This window comes from Aulonocara sp. 'chitande type north' Nkhata Bay, linkage group LG3 (assembly GCF_057382095.1).
Source record: "Aulonocara sp. 'chitande type north' Nkhata Bay isolate Kocher_YH1m ecotype deep benthic linkage group LG3, A_spYH_male_GT1.1, whole genome shotgun sequence".
NCBI lineage: Eukaryota > Metazoa > Chordata > Actinopteri > Cichliformes > Cichlidae > Aulonocara > Aulonocara sp. 'chitande type north' Nkhata Bay.
In genome coordinates this window covers 60,039,510-60,064,239 of record NC_141346.1, presented here as the reverse complement: position 1 = coordinate 60,064,239, position 24,730 = coordinate 60,039,510, and the positions used below count along the sequence as shown (strand labels likewise).

Sequence of the window (24,730 nt, the reverse complement as noted above, 5' to 3'; positions counted from 1 at the left end):
GTGTTTCAGCAATGCAGTAACTTAAGTTTAAAAGGCTTGTTAGAAACTATGAAACACATCATACAGACTTGTGGACATTAGAAGACGACTAATAATCATCATGAATAAGACTAAAGGCAGGAAGGTGTCCTTTATAACTAATAATATTAATAACTAATAATATTAATATCATAGTCTGTCTGCAGCTGAGACAATACAAACTCACACTGTGGGGAGAAGATTATATCACTTCAGTTTAAATTGACCTTAAGCGCCACATTTTCACAGACTTCTTTATTTACAGCATTTTTTACGTGCTGTAGAGATTATACAGTTAGGTCCATAAATATCTGGACAGAGAGAACTTAGTTTCTGATTTTGGTTCTGTACATACACTAAAATCAATTTTAAATGCAACAACTCAGATGTGTTTGAAGTGCAGACTTTCAGCTTTAATTCAGGGGGTTGAACAAAGAGATGCAGAAAAATGTGAGGAACTAAAGCATGTTTAACACAATCCCTTCATTTCAGGGGAAATGTAGAGGAAAAATTAGAAAAATTAAATAACTTAATTAAATTAATTAAATCATAAGATTGTCAGCTGATAACCAGCTTCATGCGACCGCTTATCCTGGTCCCAGTGTTAGGGTCAGTGAATCCAGTTAACAGAAAGATATCCTGGATATACTTGACTGACTTTTTAGACTCAAGATTAATAATTATTATAAAAATTATAGTCTAACATCCAGAAATCTGCACGATGTGTTTCATTATGTCTAACAAGCCTTGTACAGTTAAAGCTAACAGTTACTACATGCATCAGTACATTTCTATATTTTTATATCTATAAAAAGAAATCTGACACTTGCCAGACTTTATCAAAGCTGTGAGCATCACAGCAGAGGCCTTTGTGTCAAAGTAGCTGAGGATCAAACAGAAAAACATGAAGGTTTTCCTGGCCTGGGATTTTATACAAATATTCTGCAGTACATCAAAAACAAAAGAAAACCATTAATGAACATATGAACATTACCTGATGCTGCTGACGTGAAGCAGAGCAAAGTTACAGAGGTTTGATTACAGACACAGCTGAGCGTTTTGCAATTTTGCATCATTTTAAAAAGTTTAAATTTGTTCAGTGTTGAACGGCAGAAACGAGGCTTTGTTTTCAGAAGTAAGCAAAAGAAAAAAAAACAGCGGCCGACAGGCTGTAAGAACGGTAGACTTGTGCGTAACAAGCAAGCGAATAATGCAGAAAACAGGAAACTGTTCTAGAAGTACAGAGAGAGAGAGAGAGAGAGCTGTGCATGAAGTGTGATTTTATCCTGGTGGCAGCAAAACAATCAGAGGGAATTCATGACGATGTTTATGTGAAGCGTAGTTTGGAGCTTCTTTTGCTGCTGGTTTACTCAATATTGTTTGGAGAGAGATCAAACCTGCAGCTTCAGAATCAGCGCAAAAAGGGCGTAAACACAAAGCGCGGAGCCGCCGAAACATCAGAATCAGCGAGCTGTCGGCTTTCAGCTCGTGTCCGTGCAGTCAGGTGAGAAAGTCACATCTCACTGATTCTGATGCGTCGGCGGCTCCGCGCTTTGTGTTTACGTCTTTGTGCAGAATCCGTGTTCCTGCTCTCATTTACTGTTTTAGCTGTTTGGTGGTTGTTGAAACTTTGGGAGGTTTAACCTGAGATTCTGGCGTTTTGGCCAAAATAAATTTATATTAAAAAATCGATTCAGGGTTTTAATGAATCGATATCACGTTATCCAAGCCAGAATCGATTTTAATCGATAAATCGATAATCAAAACCACCCCTGATGCATATACACGGGTCACACTGCTTATTGAAACCCCCCCAAAGATCAGATCTTAATCAGACAGGTTTTTGTTTTTTGTTTTCAAAGTTTAGACTTTGCTTCTATTGGACTTTTTATCAGTAACACGTGCTTACTTTCTGCAGGAACAGTTGAAACTAACATAAACAAATAACTCCAGAGCTGATAGTCAGCAGGGGTTTACAAGTTGTGGCCGCGTTGTCGGCGGTATGAGCTCGACCACTTGCAAGGTGAGCTGGCAGACATCACTGAACTCATCAGAGATGATTAGGTTCATTTTGACAAAGTGAGCAGATATTTAACCTCCTAGGACCTGGCGTCCACATATGTGGACATCACAATTTGGGTTGTTTAGACCAAAATACTACATTTTGCTCTACAAGGGCCTGATATCCACTTACGAGGATGTTACACTGCCACTGTGCTATCGAAATTTTAGACAAATAGCCTCATATGTGGCTCTCATTTTTCTCAGAAACAAAAATTTGGTAAAAAAAAAAAAAAAATCTGGTAATTCTTTGTTTTTACATTCATCAGGTCCCAATCAGCCCAAATATCAAAGAGAAACTAAAAATGAATGCCACGGAGGAGTTTGGGTCTTAGGAGGTTAAAGATTATGCCACTACATTCTTGTCTAGAAGATATTAAAGTGTATTTGGTGACACACAAAAGGGTAAAGTTTAAGTATAGTTTGGGTCCACACATGTCCAAACCCTGGTGTGTAGGCCTACTTAGTTTTGAGGAATTGTCATGGGACCGGGGTCTGGGTGACCCAGGGCCTGTAAGAAGTTATGGGCATGTGTGTTTTTGGTGCTGCTGTCTCCTGTTTCCATGTTTGTGTATCTAGGTGTGTGTGTGTGTCAGCCAGGAGCCTGGCCACACCTGCGGAGGAGAATTACTCACACCTGCAGCTGATCAAGCCTCGTCAGAGGAGCTACTTAGGAGTGTGGTGGAGCTGTCTCCGATGCTGGATCATTGCGTAACTTCACGTTAGTCTCTTGGCGAGTTAGTTAAGGTTAGTCTGCTGCAGTGTGGCGTTGCTGACGGCTGCCTCTTTGTTATTCCCCAGGAGGAGTGTGGAGACGAGAGGGCAGCGAGCACGGGGTGCTCAGACACTGAGGAGCGGAGACAAAGAACACTAACACTGGCAAGAGGACATGTCAGAGTCGGGAACGCACTGGGGATTTATTGTTGTTTGGATTATTTAGCATCACTGTAAATAAACGCACTGACCTCATCAAAGAGTCCAGCATTTGGGTCCTCCTTCCCCTCATCATAGTCTGCCACGCAGGCCGTGACAGAAAAGCCCACTAAAAGAACGCCCACCAGACCAAAGCAATGGTTTTGACTTGGTCAGCATTAACCCCGCCCCCTGACTTTGATGGGTGAAGCTGACAAATAAAATGTATTTATGAACAGCGATGCAGGGCCAGGAGTAGCAACGTGAATTAAATAAATACATCATTAAATAATTCATTAAATGTGTCAGTAAAATAATTAAAATAGAAAACAAACCAATAATTGATTAAATATGTAATTAACTAATTTGAAGTGTATATGAACAAATAATGAAACATTTTTAATGAAATTAATGGATAATCTATTATTAATATATTTATTTAATTGATTATGTACATTTTTTAATTAATTACTGAAATAATGAATTCATTAGTGATGTCTTTATTTAATACAACCATATAAATACCATAAAATTGCTAATTTACTCAAAATAAATGTAAGACATCAATATTAAAGGTTAAATTATGATAATGAATACATGCAACTATAACTGATGACATAAAAATGAGGATTTCTTAAGCTAAAGCCAAAGTGCTGACTCATTTTTCATGTTACTCTCAAATGTTTTCCCTAATAACAATAACATAATTACACTTTAGCCACAAGAGGGCAGCAGCATTAATATAAGTCACATGTATATAAAGGTACAGTGATTATATTACAGTGATTTTGACAAAAACAAAACAGTTGATGGCAGTGTGTTTTTCCATGACAGAATAATTACGCACACCCCACTTTGCAGTTATTTATTGTAAAAAATGTTTGGAATCATGTATGATTTCCGTTCCACTTTGTGTTGGTCTTTCACGTGGAATTCCAATAAAACTGATTCATGTTTGTGCTGTAATGTGACAAAATGTGGGAAAGTTCAAGGGGGCCGAATACTTTTGCAAGCCACTGTAAAGTTCACTATCAGTAACATCATAGCACCACCCAGCTGTATAGAAACTCCGTCATGCTAGCTAGTACACAGTATGAGTTATTGTAACTGACTGTAAAAAGTCAGCACAAGGAAAATAAACTCCACCTAAACTTGGTTTATATCTGACCCAGACAGACTGCAGGTCATAACTTCTTACCTGAAGTTCAGTTCACCTGACACTCGGACCGGCGGCCGCCTCGGGTCTCTGCTCCTCCTGCCTCCCCTTTCCCTCATCCACCTGCTGCCTCTGTGGAAGCTCCGCCATAGCCACCACCAAACAGCTGACTTATTTTTACACATCGACCAGCATCCGGACAATCCGCCATCTTTCATTGTTTATACCGTTAGAAAAAAATAAAAAAACATCATCAGCCCATAAAAATGAAAAATCACCATCAGTATGCCCGATGGCCAGTCCAGCTATGGTCGTGCCATCAGTTAACCCTTCACGTGGCAGCTGTGACACGCGTGCCCAGGGTTGCCGACCCCTGCTCTAAAGCATCTGATTTGGATTCCTGAGATCAAATATATTTTCCTTTGTGTTTGTTTTCTTCCCATTTGTGGCTTTAATGTAGTGTTACATCCTGTTTGTTTGCTTCCATCTGTATACATGTCCAGATTCACTGTTATGTTTCTATTCTTACATTGCTGTGTGATCACTGTTCCCTCTGCTGACTGATGTGACCTTTTGTATCTCACACTGATACTTGTCATATTTGTATCTGCGCCTAAAAGATAAAAAGTTTTCCACGCTAAAACACAGCTCCACCTCCTGCAGTTCTCCCTCTGAACCACTAGATGTCTCTGTTATCTAAATGAAGACGTGCAGCACAGCAACCACAGCAGCGCTCAGATCACACGTGTCCTGTTATTATGTATAAAAGCATGAAACAGGTGAGACAGGTGGGATCAATATTAATGTTGTGGAAATATATGAAAAAGCAACAGAAGAGTGAAAACATTTCCTGTTTCTAGAAAGATCTTTCAGCTCACAGCTGCTCACAGACTGTATTTACAAGTGACAAACTGCAACTCTACAGTACATCTACAGTATATATCAAATATATTCTGTATTCAAATCTATTGAGTGATGTTTGAAAGTCTTTCCAGGTGAGTTTGATCCAGGAGGGTCTGAAGCCAGAGTCAGACAGAGACTGTGCAGAGACTGTAGAAGGACAGAGCAGCAGCAGAGCAGTCCAGATACACTGATGATCCTCTGTCAGATCCAGAGGGACACACAGGGATGATGCTGGACTCTACATTGTGTCTGACAGTGGAGCTGTTCTCAGAGCAGTTCACTCTGCAGCACTGACAGTCATCTGCACTTCTTCTCATTCCTCTGTCAGTCACTGCTGGATGAAGCTCTCCTCTCCACCTCCCAGTAACATGGCCCAGTCAGAGCGTCTCTACACACAAGCTGCTGCTGCTTCAAACTCTCTGGATCATCAGGACACAGCTCCTCCTCTCTCAGCACACACACCGTCCTGTTTACCATCATCAGCTCCACCTGCAGAGAGAAGAAGGAAGAGCAGAGGAGATAAACGAGTGTTTCCAGAGACTCTTCATCAGCTGTCAGTCAGTGATGCAGCACATCCAGTATAAAGAGCAGCAGGGACTTCAGTGCTGGGACTGTACTAGGACTCATTGTTGCTTCACTTTTTCTAATCTTTGGATTTTTATTGAAGTTGATGAAAATGTTTTTCCCTCCTAGTTTGAGTTTGGACTTTCATTCATTAGAAGAACCTTGGTGTGTCCACTCTGAGCTCTGTAGGAACCCCAACAACAAGCCCAACAATCCAGATGGACGGTTCCAGCTGGTAACTGGAGGAATTCCATCCAAACATCTGCTCTCACTAAATTCTTCCTCACCTACAGACTGTGTTCTTCACTGCTTTAAACATGGAAATGAATGCAGTCATTGGTCTGCGTGCTGCTTTGTTCAGAGAGCTGATTGGCTGTTGACAGTGTTTGATCTGAGCGTGTCAGCCGTTACTATGGTGACCATAAAGGTCAGAAACAGGAAGTGTTTGTGTCCAATCCTGAAGCCTGTCACCAGTCTCCTCTCACAGCTTCACTGAGAAGCTGCAGCTTTACAGGAAACACTGGATCTTTGTTTCATACTGACTGTGTTTAGTACAATACTGCTGACAGCACCACCCACTCACTCCATCACTCTACTTACAGCAGAGTCTTCAGTCTGTAGTCTGGACTCTGCTGAAGATCAGACAGCTGCTTCCCATCTGGATCCTTCAGGTTGTTTCCCCACAGGTTCAGCTCTCTCAGATGGGAGGGGTTGGACTTCAGTGCTGCTGCCAGATAATCACAGCTGATCTTTGACAAACCACAGCTCCTCAATCTGTATAAAGAATGAAAGATGTAAGTTTATTAGACAAAGTGTGAGCTTGAAATCATTCAGTGTTTCATCATCTGTTCAGAGCTGAAGAAGGTTCAGAATGTAGAAGTTTAGAAAATGGAAACTCCAAACAGCTGAAGCCAACAGGAAGCAGCTTCAAACAGGAAACTGTGCAGAGTTTCAGACTATATGTCCTGATGCAGCCAGTTGGATTTTGGAGATTTGAATCTCTGTTCTGTGACTAAGTCCTTGAATCATTTCTTCCAGTTGGTCCAACAAGACAGACTAAGTGTTGGACATGTGTTGTGGCTCCATTAGGGGAGCTTCTAAATGTGATGTGATGGCCCCTCTGGGTCTGTCAGGTCACAGGACTGAAGAGAGCTCAAACTGGGCACACAGTTGTTCCAGTCTGGACCAAAGACTCTATACTGGGACTGAGGGACTGCTTTGACTGCACCCACTGGGACTTTTTAAAGGCTCATGTTCTCACTTAGATCATCGATTTCTACTTACATTTCTTTCTGGGAAAAATGGGGATTACTTTGGAAACAGGAAGTATTTTCCCCAATAAGCAGCCCTGGATTAGTAAATCACTCCAACATGTTCTCAGGCAGAAGAAGCTGTCTTGTTATGAGGGAGAGAAGAAAAAGATTGAGGCACAGAAACTTGTTGAAAGAGAGATAAAGCAGCTAAAATCAGGTGTAAAAGTAAAGCAGAGGATGAGCTGAATAAAGGACACTCAAGGCTGGCTTGGAAAGGAATGAAGTCCATGGTGGGGATGCAGAACAAGGAGCAAAGATGAATGTGATGCTGAATCAGCAGAAGACTTGGACTCATTTGATTCCAGCTTTGATATCATTGATTTCAATGAAGAGCTTTGTGATTGTAGCAAAGGGCTGGTAGCTCTGAGAGTCCCACTGATGAGGTGTTTGTGTGGAAATCTCTTAGTGGGACCAAAGAGAGAAAAAGCCCTGGTCCTGATGCTGTGGGAGGGAAATGATTGAAGTGTGCTGTGAGGAACTGACTGGGAGATTTTCACACATTTTCCAGTCCTCCTTGGAACAACAGGAAGTTCCCAGCATATGGAAACAAAGGTTAAGTGTCCTATGGCACTCAGTGATGATGGTGCTGTGGCCCCACCACCTCCACCTCTTTGTAAAGGAACTAACTGTAATCTGAAGCTTCAAATGGAACTAAGACTTCCTCCACTAGGTGGCAGTGTCTGATGAGAAAGTGTTAGTGGAGCTGGCCTGGAGTCAGAAACAGGAAGATGCAGGATTTGGGCTGAAATGGGGAAAAGTGGTTCGCACTAGTGCCTTAAAGCAAGAAGGTTGTAGGTTGAAGCTTGTTGGCCTTTCTGTGGAGGTTGGATGTTCTCCCACAGTCCAATGAAATGCTGCTTAGGTTCATTGGTGCTTCTAAATTGGCTGTAGGTGTGGATGTGAGAGAGTGCTTCTCTGTCTCTCTCTGTTGGCCCTGTGATGGACTGCTCACCTGTGCAGGTGGACCACGCCTCTTGCCCTATGACAGCTAGGGCACAGGCTGCAGCCCTGTGAGCCTAAGCTGAATAAACAGTTAGCAAAAATGATCCATAGATGGCCTGAAATCCCCCAGTTAGCAGTTTGGTAGATAGCTATGACATGCTAATCCCATCCAGCAGCTGTATTCTACCTGTAAGCTGATCCCTGCTGAGCCAAAGCACTTTTTCATATACAAATTACAACCTTTAATAGAAACCTATTGGTCAGCATCTTATTAGCCTGCTGTTAGCTTCATTCCACAGAAAACTGAGAGAAACTAACAGAGTTGATAAAGAATAAAGAGAAATGTGCTGATTTAAAGCCTTTGAAGTGCTTCAGATGATCTCTGTCCACTTCTGTCCACTCATTCATTCATGTAAGCTTTCTAATGCAGCTTTGATCTTCACAGTCTGCTTCATGAAACTCATTCTAACCCTGAATGTCAGAGTGTTCCTCCTTCTCTTTCCCATCATTCATGCTGGCAGTGGAGGAGATTTGGATGTTGGACTGTGTTTTGGATGATGTGTGTATGTTTGTGTTGGACTGCTGTCTGTAAAGCAAACGCACATTTTGCTTTGGATTTCAGTGTCAGACAGACTTTAAGGTGGAATGAAGAGTTGGAGAGTTTCACAGTGAATTATCCAGTGGAGGATTTTTCTTCTTCTTTGAAGGTTTGAAATGTGAACATTGTTCTGCTGCAGTCAATGGACTAAACCAGAGAAGAAGAAAACAGACTTTACCATGAAGATCCTCAGTGTGGATCAGTATAATATCAGCCTGATGTCTGCAGTTTAGTGTCAGCACAACTTTCACATCATATTCATCTCAGCACAACTAAAACATGCTGACTGACCTCAGAGTTTCAAGTCCACATCCTGGACTCTCCAGGAAACCACACAGATGCTTCACTCCTGAATCCTGCAGCTCGTTCCAGCTCAGGTCCAGCTGTCTCAGATGGGAGGGGTTGGACTTCAGTGCTGCTGCCAGATAATCACAGCTGATCTCTGACAAACCACAGCTCCACAATCTGTATAAAGAATGAAAGATGTAAGTTTATTAGACAAAGTGTGAGCTTGAAATCATTCAGTGTTTCATCATCTGTTCAGAGCTGAAGAAGCTTCAGAATGTAGAAGTTTAGAAAATGGAAACTCCAAACAGCTGACAGAGTTCATACGCCTTTGTCAGGGTCAAATTCAAGCAAGACCATGTGAAAATTAAAACACATCATCCTAGGTGAACTTAAACACCTTTGTTCCCCTTTTGTTAAGACATAGAAAAGTACACCACACAAAAATACTGCAAAAGGAAACGGTCGCCTTATATACATAGTGTATAAACTCAAAATGCACATTTCACTTCAAATTAAGATTAAGGCTTTGAACAGATCACATAGTTCAGTTCAACATATAAGACTTTAAGAATGCACAAGCATCTACTTAAAATCTATTTAATTTATCATCCATGATATTATTTTGTACAATTCCAATGTATTTTGTTCATCTCCCTTAAATAAACAGGCAGTCTTAAAGTATGAAATATTCATATACAAACACATATAAATGTGTGTACTGTCTCAGTGGCTGATAGTACCCCACAGGCCTCAGTGTGAGCTTGAAGACATTTATAATGTTTAAGTAGTTTAATGTGCAGGTGCTGACGATAAACACATTTTGAATGAAAGCCGGGGAACTTTGGTAGCACAGAAACAAGTGGCTATTCTTTGTGACTATATGGATCACTCACAATACCATTATTTCACACAAAGGCACCAAATTAATACTCAAAAAAGCTGCAGCAATACACACAAATATAAACAGTACTTGGTGACAACTTTGCTTTTAGCCTTTAACCCTTCTTGACTACTTTTGATGTGGCCTCTATATTTTACCTTTAAAAACAGTTTATCTTGCCAATCTGTTATTTTCTCATTTTGACCAACTGTATCAGCACAATTTATCTAAATTCAGACAAAATTTAAAATACAAGTAGAAAGTGATATTTTGACTGTAAAAACCACACACATGTTTAACGAATCATCTTCATAACTTGAAATGCAAATAGAGATTGTACACTTTTAAAAATACGCACACGTTTTGCAAACAACAAAGTTATATGGTACTATTTACCAAAAAATGCAGCCAAGGCTCAGACGTTTTTCATATAATCATTTCAAACTATTTACAGAACAATCAGGTGTCAAACAATAGTTTGTGTCACTCTAACACATATGAGAACAGCACAGGGATAAACCTGCAGGTCTGACAGCAGGTGTGTCACTCAGCGTTTACACTGCAATCTGCCTTTGTTGGCTTTAAGGCAGCAACTGTGACGATCACTAGTAGAACTGACACACAAAACAAAACAACAGCTACACACTAAATACACAAGACAACAAACTAACTTGAGACCAAACACGGTAAACGTCACAAATCTCTCACGTATCAAAACTCTCTCTCTCTTTCGCTCACTCGCTCTCTCTTGCCGGTCACTCCTAAAACTTCCCCCTTTTGCTAAACATCCAAATGTCATGTTTCCATATCATTTTTGATTGGTCGACATGGTACATTTTCCCACCTATAGGGCTTTGGAGCGTGATGTCACGGGAGATGGGCCATGCCCCCTTCCGCCATGACAGTAGGCCAGCCAAAGGATACCATTTCAGCTATGGATCGTACGTGTTGTGTTGTCGGTTGCAACGTTAGATCACACGATCGTGAAGGCAAGAAGCTGGATAACGGGCTCTCTTTTCATCGTTTTCCATCCTGGAGGCAACGTGAGGGATCCCATGTATCCGATATTACTAAACAAAGACGTCAGGCTTGGATTGCAGCGGTGAGACGAGCGGATATCGAGTTCTCTGCAATCCCCAGCTTTTTGTTGGTTTGCTCACGGCATTTTCTTTCCGGTGAGTTCTAAATTAATTCATATCACTCTTGAAAGGCTTTTAGTGTTATTTTCAACGTGCTGCGGTCATAGATAATGAGATAAAACATGCTAATGTGTGATGCTGCAGAACCACATCATGTCGACTGAGTAGCTTATGATTTGGCATTATTGCAGGCAAACCAGCATATGAAATGGATGTAACAAATCCAGACTGGGCACCAACACTGCACATGGGGCATGACGACATACCTGTATCAGACTCGGACCGGCACTCAAGGCGTACGCAACGGAAGCGAAAAAGAGCACCCATCGGAGGTAAACAACCCCCCCCCCCTCTAAAAACATACTAAATTGCTATCACTGTACACTAATCCGCACATAACTTCCAGATGAATCACACACCTGTCATTGGAATATTGGTGTACATTTACCTTATGTCTAATTTTATCTTACAGGCTTTCGTTATGCAGCTGCAGAGTCTGAAGGTGTGCCCCGTGCAGAAGTGATTGATGAAGATCTGACAGAAGACCAACAGCAAAATCACAATGTCATGGAGGCAGTGGACAGCAGTTGTGTTGGACAAGTGGAGGTTGAGGTACCAGCTGCAAATGTGGATATACTGAAGAAATGTAAACCTTTTAAAATGATGACAGATTACAAACTCTCAGCTGTGTCTGTAATCAAACCTCTGTAACTTTGCTTCCCTTCAGCAGCATCAGCTCATGTTCACATGTTGATTCATGGTTTGCTTCAGTTTTTGATGGACTGCAGAATATTTTGAAGGTTATCTGCTATAAAAAGCCAGAACAGGAAAATCTGCTTCATGTGTTTCTGTTTGATCCTCAGTGACTTTGACACAAAGGCCTCTGCTGTGATGATCACACCTCTGATCAAGTCTCACAGTGTCAGCTTTGTTTTTATACATATGGATATGTGCTGATAAATGATCAGAATTATAATATTTCCCACTGTCTGCTGTGTGCCGTGACCTTTGACCTGCTAAAGACAGTCAGCTGTGGATTATTCATTGTTGTGTCTGATACTTAGAACTGTGAGGAAGAACACTACACAGTTAATCAGGGTCCCCTCTCTCTGAATCAGGGAAGGTGGGCAGGCCGAGTGTGGGCCGCGGGCCATACGTTGAGTCTCACTGTTTGAAATGTGAACATTGTTCTGCTGCAGTCAATGGACTAAACCAGAGAAGAAGAAAACAGACTTTACCATGAAGATCCTCAGTGTGGATCAGTATAATATCAGCCTGATGTCTGCAGTTTAGTGTCAGCACAACTTTCACATCATATTCATCACAGCACAACTAAAACATGCTGACTGACCCCAGAGTTTCAAGTCCACATCCTGGACTCTCCAGGAAACCACACAGATGCTTCACTCCTGAATCCTGCAGCTTGTCGTTGTATCTCAGGTCCAGCTCTCTCAGATGGGAGGGGTTGGACTTCAGTGCTGCTGCCAGATAATCACAGCTGATCTCTGACAAACCACAGCCCCACAATCTGTATAAAGAATGAAAGATGCAAGTTTATTAGACAAAGTGTGAGCTTGAAATCATTCAGTGTTTCATCATCTGTTCAGAGCTGAAGAAGGTTCAGAATGTAGAAGTTTAGAAAATGGAAACTCCAAACAGCTGAAGCCAACAGGAAGCAGCTTCAAACAAACACAACAAGAGAAAAAACTCTGAATGTTTCACATTAAAGTCGTACATTTCTCATAAAAACAGGACAAAGACTTGAAAAAGTCGTGTTTTTCCTTCCAGGAACCACAAGGCTTCACTTTTAAAGGTGAAGTGTGAAAGAAATGGACATATTTGAAGTCCAACACCTTTTTCCAGTCACATTATTAAAGCAGACAAACTACAAGCTCATTTTCATTCCAACAAGTCATCTTCTGACCTGGACTAACAACACTGGTCTCTATGTGCAGCTGGCTGTGAGACCAGTGCTCAGGGAGCGTCTACAAAGTGCAACACTGAAAGAACATCGCACACTAGCTTTGTCCCAAAACGTCGGCTGCATCCTTCGGAGGACCCGGTATTCGCGGTCTACGTGGGCCGGGTCCTTCAAAGACCGAAAAGGCTGGAAGTGCGAGGCTGTGAAATGGGACGGTCTAGCCTTCAGATTTGCGTCACCGCTGTGTCGGTGGAGTTTAATAAACTCGGCCGTCTGCTCCTTGCTATCTAAAATATAACAGGACACTGGCGTAAATTCTCGACCGTCTCACACTTCTGTTTAATCAGTTTCCTGTTTAACGTTTATTCAGCTGTGTGAAAATCCCGGAGGAACTTTGATCTCAGCCAAACCGATTTACTCCGGAACAAATAAAACACAGAAAAAAGGCAAACAATTACATTTTTAAGTTATCCGAGTGACTTATATATCGTGTTTCACCTGAGTAGCGAAAGAGCGGGGTCTGAAAACGATGAAGCCGGGCGTCCGCTGCTCTCGCCGGCTGGAGTGACCATTGAACCCCCCGGCTTGCTAGCGAGCGGGTGGGGAACAGACGTCTCCGAAAACGTCGGCACACTTTTGCAAATATGCGATGTCTTGATAAACCAAGCAGATATTTGAAGTGTACACAGCTACTTTCTCGCCTGAAAATATGTTAAAAGTTTATTTTGTGACCCAGAAAGATTAATAAGAGTAATTTGAAAACTTAGTAGCAGCCGCCATTGTTGGCAGCTGAAATTTGGCTGGGCCGCGTTATGAATTCTGGGATATGGTGGGCCACGAAGGACACACCCGACGAATCCTTCAAATTCGGGGAAATGAAGGACGCATTTGTCGGGCACATTTGAAGGAGTCGACAAATACGGACAGCCTTCATCGCCTGGCTGTGACGTAATCGGCCTTCAAATGCAGCCTCTGGAGGATGCAGCCGACGTTTTGGGACACAGCTACTAATTTGCTTCCATCATCCAACCTGAAGAGGAAACAGAGACGCCTCCCCTTCAAAGTAAAAGCTGCTCCTTTTGGACACAGTATCAAAGAAAGTCTACAGTATAACATAGAAAAGACAGAACAAAGTTTTGGTTGTTTTTAAATTGTGCAGAAATGAAACTACACTAAGCTCAATTATGTGACAGACATTTCATCCCATGTCAGTTTGGCCTCATCCTGGGCCGGATTATCCAGCACACACTCTGACCACAGGTCCATGTTGAGCAGGATGAGCTGCTGGCTAATCTGGAGGCTGTAGCAGCAGCTCACAGTCACAGTGGGTTTCCACTCATGAAAACGCTCTGGCTGCTTCATTTCTCATCTCATATCAGAGACTTTAATGCTTCACTGAAGCTGTACTGTGATGCTTCCATATTCCAGTGAGGCCTCCATAATGATTTCAGCTGTTCTGTACACACACTGTGTGCCCTGTATGGCTCAAAGTCTCTGCAGCCTGTTTTTATCTGCTATCATCAGATCTTCATCATCCTCATTCACATCCCTCACACACTCTACAGCCTCATCAGCACTGACTTCATCTTCACTGACTGATGGAGCACAACATGAACCTGTGGAGGCTGAAACACTGTCCTGTCAAACATCTCCCCGTCACCACTCCACTTCTGTCAGCCTTTAAATGAACCCTGCTCAAGTCTGTCACTTCTGTTTGGAGCCAAAAGAGGTTAAAGATTACGCCACTACATTCTAGTCTAGAAAATATTAAAGTGTATTTGGTGACACACAAAAAAGGGTAAAAGTATAGTTTGGGTCCACACATGTCCAAACCCTGGTGTGTAGGCCTACTTAGTATTGAGAAAAGCCCACTAAAAGAACGCCCACCAGACCAAAGCAATGGTGTTGACTTGATCAGCATTAACCCCGCCCCCTGACTTTGATGGGTGAAGCTGACAAATAAAATGTATTTATGAACAGCGATGCAGGGCCAGGAGTAGCAACGTGAATTAAATAAATACATCATTAAATAATTCATTAAATGTGTCAGTAAAATAATTAAAATAGAAAACAAACCAACAAAATATGTAATTAACTAATTTGAATTGTACATAAATACTTAATGAATTATTTTAAATGAAATTAACTGATAATTCATTGTGATTTTGTTTTGTGTTTTGATGAGCTAATAATCAGCTCTCTTTTTCTCATTGTTGTTCTAAGCCGCTTATCCAAAGGTAAGGCACTACCTGTTGAATTATTTCCAAAGTGTGCCAATTTGGACATTACAAATTAAAGTCTACTCACTGAAATTACTGGGGAATGTCTGCTTTGATTTTGATGAGAATCTCATGACAGTACTGAGGATTGAATGCAGTTGGACTGCTAAAAATGATTGAATGCGGTTGGACCGCTAAAGGATTTAATACGGTTGGACCGTGGAAAGCAGTTGGACTGCTGAGTGATTTTAGTATATTAGGGAATTTGGTTATTGTTTGGGGTGGAGCCCGTATTGGTTATAAGGTTGGACCTGCTTCAGTCTTACACTTTTTTGGCTGTTTTACTGTTGTTCCAAAGTATTATAAATTATTCAAGAACGTCAGTTGGACTGATAGGAAGCGCAGTGCTCAGAGGTAACGCTTGCCAATGCCAAGGACGCTTAGGCATTGTCCTCGAAGAGGGATAGTCAGTTGGTCACTGTGGAGCTTGGGGCACTCCAGAATAACTAGGAGTTAGAGTCTCCTTACCGTTTGGAACGGTAGTCTGCGCTTTTTTGGCCAGCAGAAGTTGGACTTCGGGCGTGTAACTTTAACTTAAAACTTCGGGGTAAGCCTTGGCTGTGAAATGCCAAAAATAGAGCTTCAGGCAAAGTTTGGGTTGGTTGACGCTTTTAAATTGAGTTAGGGATTTTAGAGATGAGGCCAGAAACTGTTGGACAGATACTGGTTAATTGATCACAAAAAAGTTGGACTTTATCGGTTGGACCGTTAACTTAAATTTGTCGAAATTGTTTAGGCGCTAAAGCTGACAGATGTGACAGTGGTTGTAAATATAAGACGTCTTTGTAATATAAAATAAGAGATCTCTGTGTGAAAGGAGTCTGAGGCAGTGCTGGAGCTATTTTTAGACTGTGTGTGTGTGAGTGTGAAAATGCAAATTAGTCAGCAGTGAACTGTTTAAACCACAGTTGGTTTTACAAATACTGCTGCAAACATTGTTGAGTGTGTGTTTAAGACGCCATTTATGTTCATTAGAGGGCTATAAATAAAGTTTTGAGTTGCCGTAGTGAATGTATAGTAATTGACTGAGTTTTGATATATAAATATAGTGAGTGCACTGTATATATTTAAGACTAACATATTACTTTTAGGAGTAACCTCTCATCAGCAATAAATGCTGGTGTGTTTTATTTTTTCTATTCTATGTGTGTGCTGTGAGAATTAATAGAGGTTTCAATTGTTTTCTTTGACTTGCTCTTTCTGATTATGAAAGGCATGTCTGAAATACTCTTAGGAAAGCGTGTTGTGAGTATATTCCTCAACTCTTGTCACAGTTTAAGTGTGTGAATGCTGTGAGTAGCAGGTTTTGAGTGATTGGGTGTGATTTGTACAAAATAATAAATAATAATAACACTATGAAAGTTGATAGTAGAGTGAGTGCAGAAGTGGAAGTGTGAGAGAAAAGGCGGTGTGTGTGTGAGACGATCTGACAAACGCAAAGAATTTAGTATATTTAGAAGTGTGTGCGTGAAATAAGGGTGAATTGTTTTAGATCAAGACTTAGTAAAACAAGAGTTTTATTAGCCTGTAAAAAAAACTAAACAGGAGAGATAGAAACAGAAAATATGGTTCTGAGCAGCTGCAAGGTTGACAGGAAATGGTGTGTGTGACAGGAACTTTGCATGCCCATAAAAGGAACTGACTGTGACAAGTGAGCACACAGAGAGAGAAACATACGAGTTAAACTCCAGGCAGATGAAGCAAATGGAGGTTTTAAGAAAAGAAATGAAAAGGATATTAATTGTATGCTTTAGTGTGTCAATACAGGTGGACTTCTTTCAACCTAGAATCTTGAGTACAAAACCATTGATTAACAGAATTGGGAGGAAAACAGGCCAGATTTTGGCTTAAAATTTTACAGCTTGACCTCCCACTTGTCCCGATCCTGAGAAGAAGCTCATAGGACAGTTAATCTCCTGATGAAGACCGACAGAACATCGTGGACTTCAAGAATTAACAGCAGGCAAAAGACAGTGCAACTGAAACTACACTGACGATACCAGCAGCAGCATGGAAGAAAAGCACGTGATGGAAAATGCACGGTGAACTGCAGGCTGGTAAGAACAGTGTGACATAACTGTTTAAAGACACTGAATGGGATATTTTGCCAGGCTGGGATTTAATCTAAAAGGAAAATACTGAAAAGAGCAACGGAGAAGAAACAGAGAAGAAACAGACTGTGTTTGCTGGGGATCACAAGACAACAAAGGACACTAAGAGAAGGGCACAGGGGCCAGTGGGAAGGTGAAGCCCAGACGAGTTCGACTGCGAGAATAGAGGGTACAATTGGGTTGAAATTGAAGCCGGAACTCAGGATGGTTTAGGGATGTCCACGTCACAAACAAAGAGGTAAACAAAAAGAAGGTAAAATAAAGAGAGAAAATAACTGACAATTACATTAATGAATAGAAGACACACATACAGATATTACATAGATTTATTTTTAGGATAAAGGGGAGAGCTTATACGTAGAAATGACTTTTTATACATATTGCATTTTGTGCCTTTAAGGGAGTTGTGGCTCAATTCGTCTCTTGTGGGTCACGAGCCTTTGGCTAGCGCTATGATTAGCCAATCTACTGTGAGGATGATATGAGTTATTGAAGGATTGCACACGCTCACAGACATATAGAGTCCATAAACACACATGACAGTATTGATTCCAGGCAAAAGGCCTCAAATTAATTTAGCGTTTAACTGAACTTGAGCTGGCCCTGTAACAAGTGACAGAAAAGAGGAACTGAATAGGAGTTTCTTGCTTTAGAGAAGGACCAAAGGAAGGAAAGCATATATTTTGGTTAAGTCTGATAAACTAGAATGAGAAGGTATTGTTACATCAAAGGAGCAAGATGAAATAAAAAGGCTGTACCAAAAACAGGTTATAACATAGGAAATGTGAGTTTTAAAATGAAGTTAGTGTTAACACACAGGAGTTGTTTCAAGGCAGCGTTTAGCTGTGATAAAATGTATGCAGGAGTAATTGCTTATATGTTTAAACTTAATTGATTAAAGTGGTTGTTTTTTTTGGATCTTTTAGTAGAATAGGCGCTTATAATGATTTTCTTGTGAAAGGAGATTCTAGGTCAGAGTGGAGGCCTTGCAGCAGCGAGACTTCTGTGTACAGGATGTTGATGATTAGATAAGGCAAGCGACAGGAAACGCATGCAGGGACGTGAAAGCAGCGTTTTAAGAGTTTTAAAATGATGAGTAACGTTGAAGAATATATATAAATACAAGTCAATAAGTCAAGAAGATAATTAGGATCAGGCTTTTGATTAAAGAGTCCCAAAGATGATAAGTTAGGGAGGTGCAGGAAAAGGTGTTTTGTTTGCTTTACAGAAGATCTCAGCGACCACAGGGGGGTGAGGATGCTGGAGGCCCGAGGCATGATGGACCACAAGAGAGGGACGCAGAAAAAACCTAATCTTACGCATGGAGTGTTCTCGAGGGGGAGCTGGTGTTTATTACTGGACCACTTAGATGACATGAGGTTGTCTGATTTGCTGAGCCAGAGGACGGCTAGAGAGGGTCAGAGCGGGAGTGGTGACCCCGATGTCCATGATGCCATGGATGGACATGGAAGCAGCTGAGTGGGCCGAGGAGTGACCCAACACAATGTATTGTGACCTCTGGTGTTCCAGAGGTCGAGAGAGGGAGTATTGAGATTGGAGAGATATTTTGCTGCTATTGTTAATAATCATCATCATTACCATTGCATTAATAATATAATCTACAGAATTGATATTGCATTCAGATGTTTAAACAGTGTGTGTCTTTCAGAAAGACTAAGTTGCAGGCTGACAGGAAGTTGCAGGTTTGAAGAGTGTGTCTTTTGCAGAACTGAAACCGAAAGCAGAGTCTAAGTGCAGGTTATTTTGAGGAGTCTTTAAGGACGAGACACACACTTAGTTAAAGAGAATCATTTATAGGTGGAAGTTTAATCATGTTTTGCTCGGGGTTGCAAAAGAGCAGTTTGTCGCAGAACTGCTGCTGATGTGTCAAGATGATAAGCGAGCATCCGGCAGTGACAGGAAGTACCTGCCATGAAGATAGGAGATAATGTTCTTTTAAACTGTGTTAAAAGTCATTGTGGTTTTGATTTGACGTATGCATATATTCTGTTTGTGACGTATGAGGGGGCGTCATTAAATTCAAGCCCTGATGGTATAAAATATCTGTTTATGCTTTGATTAAGTCGGAGATCAGCCCGGTCTGCGAACGGAGCTGGTCTTCCCACGCGTGTATTAAAATCAATTGTTTGACCAAGTTCTGGACCATGGTTGTTTGTACTCTCCTTCCCCAATATTTGAACCTTAACATTAGTTTACTCAAAATAAATTTAAGACATCAATATTAAAGGTTAAGTTATGATAATGAATACATGCAACTATAACTGATGACACAAGAATTTGGATTTTTAAGGTAAAGCGAAGGTGCTGACTCACTTGGCATGTTACTCTCAAATCCTCCCTAATAACAATAACATAATTACACTTTAGCCACAAGAGGGCAGCAACATTAATACAAGTCACGTGTATATAAAGGTACAGTGATTATATTACAGTGATTTTGACAAAAACAAAACAGAAGTTGATGGCAGTGTGTTTTCCATAACATACCAACCAAATTAAATAATAAAAACTTTATAACTTACAGAGCTTTTTTAGAGACTTTGACCACTGGCAGCAGCCTCAGAAGAGCCTCCTCTGAAGCAAAGTATTTCTTCAGGTCAAACACGTCCAGATCTTTTTCTGATGACAGTAAGATGAAGACCAGAGCTGACCACTGAGCAGGAGACAGTTTATCTGTGGAGAGACGTCCTGAACTCAGGGACTGTTGGATCTCCTCCACTAGAGAACGATCATTCAGTTCATTCAGACAGTGAAACAGATTGATGCTTTTCTCTGCAGACAGATTCTCACTGAGCTTCTCCTTGATGTACTGAACTGCTTCTTGATTGGTCTGTGAGCTACTTCCTGTTTGTGTCATGAGGCCTTGCAAACGAGTTTGATTAGTCTTCAGACCCAAGAGAAAACGAAGGAACAAGTCCAGGTGTCCATTTGGACTCTGTAAGGCCTTGTTCACAGCACTCTGGTGGAGAGATTGGAGTTTTGGTTTATCAAATAATTTAGACCACATGGACGTTGTTTGTTGTTCTTCCAGCAGATTGAGTCCAGAGTTGATGAAGGTCAGGTGGACATGAAGAGCAGCCAGAAACTCCTGAACACTGAGATGAACAAAGCAGAACACCTTGTTCTGGTACAGTTGTTTCTCCTCTTTAAAGATCTGTGTGAACACTCCTGAGTACACTGAGGCTGCTCTGATATCGATGCCACACTCTGTCAGGTCTGGTTCATAGAAGATCAGGTTTCCTTTCTGCAGCTGATCAAAAGCCAGTTTTCCCAGTGACTCAATCATCTTCCTGCTCTCTGGACTCCAGTGTGGATCTGTCTCAGCTCCTCCATCATATTTGATCCTCTTGACTTTGGCCTGAACCACCAGGAAGTGGATGTACATCTCAGTCAGGGTCTTGGGCAGCTCTCCTCCCTCTCTGGTTTCCAGCACATCCTCCAGAACTGTAGCAGTGATCCAGCAGAAGACTGGGATGTGACACATGATGTGGAGGCTTCGAGCTTTCTTGATGTGGGAGATGATCCTGCTGGCCTGCTCCTCATCTCTGAATCTCTTCCTGAAGTACTCCTCCTTCTGTGGGTCAGTGAACCCTCTCACCTCTGTCACCATGTCGACACACTGAGGAGGGATCTGATTGGCTGCTGCAGGTCGTGTTGTTATCCAAAGGCGAGCAGAAGGGAGCAGGTTCCCTCTGATGAGGTTTGTCAGCAGCTCATCCAATGAGGTGGACTTTCTTGTTTCAGTCAGGATTTTAGTTTTGTTGAAGTCCAAATTAAGTCGACACTCATCCAGACCATCAAGTATGAACACAACCTGGAAGTCTTCAAGTCTGCAGATTCCTGATTCGTTAGTTTGATTAAAGAAGTGATGAACAAGTTCCACCAAGCTGAACTTTTCCTCTTTCAGCACATTCAGCTCTCTGAAAGTGAATGGAAATATGAACTGGATGTCCTGGTTGGCTTTGTCTTCAGCCCAGTCCAGGCTGTATTTCTGTGTTAAGACTGTTTTCCCAATGCCAGCCACTCCCTTTGTCAGCACTGTTCTGATTGGTTCGTCTCTTCCTGGTGAGGCTTTAAAGATGTCTTCTTGTCTGATTGTTGTTTCTGGTCTGTCTGGTTTCCTGGATGCTGTTTCAATCTGTCTGACCTCATGTTCATCATTGACCTCTGCAGTCCCTCCCTCTGTGATGTAGAGCTCTGTGTAGATCTGATTCAGGAGGGTTGGGCTTCCTGCTTTAGCGATGCCCTCAAACACACACTGGAACTTCTTCTTCAGTTGGGCTTTAAGTTCACGTTTACAGAGTGGAGCAAATATTTCTGAAGGTAAGAATTTCAGAAAAAAATATTATATAATAAATATCATAGCCTTTCAGTACCCTGAAAGGATGAATGTCTATTGGTCCATTTCTTGAGCTATTAGGAAAGATCAATATTCAGTCTTTAGAGAAATTCTCTTACTGCTCTGCAGATGGTCAGCCATCTCATGCTGCTTAAGTCTCCTCAAGAAGTGGAGTGTGATCTTCAGAAATGCTTCTCTGCAGCTCTTTCTTTCATCTTCATCCTCACCTTCAAACATCTCCTCATCCTCCATCTGGCTCTTTAAAGTTTCTGGGTGATCTGGACTCAGAACCTTCTGGATCTTCTTCAGCTCGTTCTTCACAAACATGGTGATGTTGTCCTCCAGCCGCTGGAAAAGAAGACTATATGAATTACCCAGTGGTAAATGAACTGGTTCTTCTATAGCTCTCTTTGATACTCTGTGCACACAAAGCATTTTATACAACATGCCTCATTCAACCAAGCACACTGTTCTATGCTTAAATACTTTCTTTCACACTCTGATGGATGCATCAGAGGGCAGCTTGGGTTTAGTACGTTACCCAGTACATTTGCCAGCCAGGGTTTGATTCACAAACCTTCTGACTAGTAGCTGACCTGCTCACCTCCTGAGCTACAGTCACCCCAATCTGACTGAAATCATGGAGCCCAAACTCTGATTTATGTTGGACACACTGACAATCCTCTGGTCCACAAAGTGCAGCATAGAGGTGACTGAAAAGAACAAATTTAAACGTAGTACTACAAACCATAACCACAGAGTCCAGGTGTGTTTGATGCTGCTGTGCAGACTGACCAGTGGAAACCTCTGCTCTCTGCTGGTCCACTCTGTGGAGGAGTAATGTATAATTAGCTCATGTTATGTCTGTCCACACACAGACACAAGCTAAAGGTCCATGAAGTGATGTTTGGATGGGTTCAGTCAATCAGATGACTGTCATGGTGAAGCTTTGCTAGTCCTGCTGATCCCACTGAGAATTAACAACTCAGTTTCCAGATGTCTGTAGTTTTCTGCTCAGTTTCTTTAGTCCCAACAGCTCTTACCATCTCCTGCATAAAGCTTTCCCTCCATGCTCAGATGCCCTGGAACAAGGTGCTCTCTTTATATCAGTGACTGGTTTAAAGGGACAACTTGCAGTGCTCGCCAAACTTTGTGTCAGCAAAAGTAGTTCTAATGTTTCTTACATTTATTACATTTTTACATTTTTACACACACAAATCAATGAACGCAAAAACATGAACTTTCCAGATATTTTGTTTCACAATGTTACAAAACTCAGTTCACAACTACACAGTCAGATTTACAAGTACAAAATATTTATGACCACAGTTTGAGCCGATGTATGTCCCGAGTCTGTGGACTCAGTGGTTTTGTTTTGATTGTTATTGTCTTTTGTTACAATTTCATTCTGATTAAGATTTTCTAGTTCTGAGGTTTTGGTTTCTGTGTTCCCTCTGTACTGTGTTAGTATTGTGTCTCTGTGTTCACTTCCTGTTTTATTTTGACAGTGCCATGTCCTACGTTAGTGTGTCTACTTTTGCTTCCCCTTGTCTGGTTATGTCCAATGAATCCTGCTGTGTCTCCCTTTTCTCATTCCCTGATGGCTCTTTTGTGTATATGAGCCCTTTGTTTTCTCCTGCTTGTTGCTGGTTCGTCTGTGTTGTCTCCCCGTGCCTCCGTTTAAGGTTTCAGGTTAGTTTTTTTGTTTTTTTCAGTAGAGGTTATCTTAGCTTCTGCACAGGCCATCTCCACTGCACTTCACCGTTTCAATAAAGCTCACTCACTTCACAGCAGTGTCGGCATCTTGGGTCCTTTATTAAATTCAACATGGCTCGCCCCGCTAGCCGTGACATAAGATGTGAAAACAATATCCAAAAAACACGAGAGACAAACAGGAAATAGTTTTAAGGTGCAGGGCCAACAAACTGAGTCTAGCCATGAACTCAGAGTTGATTGAATTAGCATTTTGAATTGGCTGATCTGAGCAATCAAGTCTATGTTCACTTTGAGTTAAGATTATACATGATTGATGTAAAAGAAAAAAGCCATCATCAGCAACTGATTCTGATTTAACAGGTTTTCAAATCTAAAAGGTACCCATCCCTAGCTGGCTGTAGTTAAACCTTTACTTAAAAAGCATCCCTAGACCCAGCTGTCTTAGCTAATTATAGGCCGATCTCCAACCTGACAATCCTTGAAAGAGTAGTTGGGGGGCGACAATCAGAGGGGCAGTGTGATGATCTTAGGTTACAAACTACCGCAGTCAAGTCATTAAGGGAGACGGGATCAAACTGCTCTAAGACAGCTGAGCACACAGGAGAAAGACTCTGATCTGAGGCAGCAGTCGGCGAGACAAGAGCCCTAATAGACAGAAGCTTGTTGTTAAAAAATGCTAAAAAGAGTGACGCTGAAAAACTAGTTCATGCATTTATTACTTCCAGACTGGACGACTGTAATTCATTATTATCAGGATGTCCTAAAAACTCAGTGAAAAGCCTTCAGCTAATCCAAAATGCTGCAGCAAGAGTCCTGACAGGGACTAGAAAGAGAGAGCAGATTTCTCCTGTTTTGGCTTCCCTTCATTGGCTGCTCCTCACATACAAGGTCTTAAATAATCAGGCCCCATCTTATCTTAATGCTGCACCACAACACCTGATCTCTGGTTTCCTCACCTCTTCAATCCCACTTTAATACTTGACTAAACTCATTTTCCTGTTTAGGTGTTGAGGCAAAGCCGCCCATCTACAATGCAGGCAACAGCAAACGGAGCTATTTTTGATTCCCTTTGAGTTTTTTCTACTTTTGTGCTACAAAATGTTCAAGCTGATTAAATTCATTAGAATAAAAGTTCAGATAATTTTCTCCTATTAATGTTGGAGGTAGAAATTCAGGGAACTTTGCACAAAAACTGGCAGAAATTTCCTTCAAAGATGGCGTTTTTACTTTAATACTGTGAGTACATTTCAGAGCCTGGACTCTTTTACCTTTACTTGAGTAAAGAAGTTGAATCAGTATTTCAGCTTTAAGAGGGTATTTTAACACAAACATCAGTCCTTCTACTTAAGTATGTTTGACACTTTGTTTAATCATCATTTTTAATGATCAAATATAATTATGTTTGTTATTTGTGGATTTTAAATGTCCTTGACAGAGACAGATGATGATCATTATCCTGCACTGTGCTCTCAGGTTTGGTCGAGCTAGCACAAAGAATGGCTATGTTGAACTTCCTCCTGGGATCTACACTAAGAAGTGAGTCCAACATTAGCAGGGTCTCTTTCCTTT

At 41.4% G+C, this 24,730-nt stretch overlaps 1 protein-coding gene across 1 annotated transcript; it reads right to left on the bottom strand.

Moving 5' to 3' along the window:
• Positions 1-19,624: 19,624 nt before the first annotated feature.
• On the bottom strand, positions 19,625-21,758 carry LOC147336385 (protein NLRC3-like). The gene is made up of 2 exons (XM_086287103.1): positions 21,565-21,758; positions 19,625-21,423 (listed from the first exon to the last, which is right to left on the bottom strand). Exons 1-2 carry the CDS (start codon positions 21,695-21,697, stop codon positions 19,625-19,627), a joined length of 1,932 nt encoding a protein of 643 aa, XP_086143229.1. The 5' UTR covers positions 21,698-21,758.
• Positions 21,759-24,730: the final 2,972 nt, after the last annotated feature.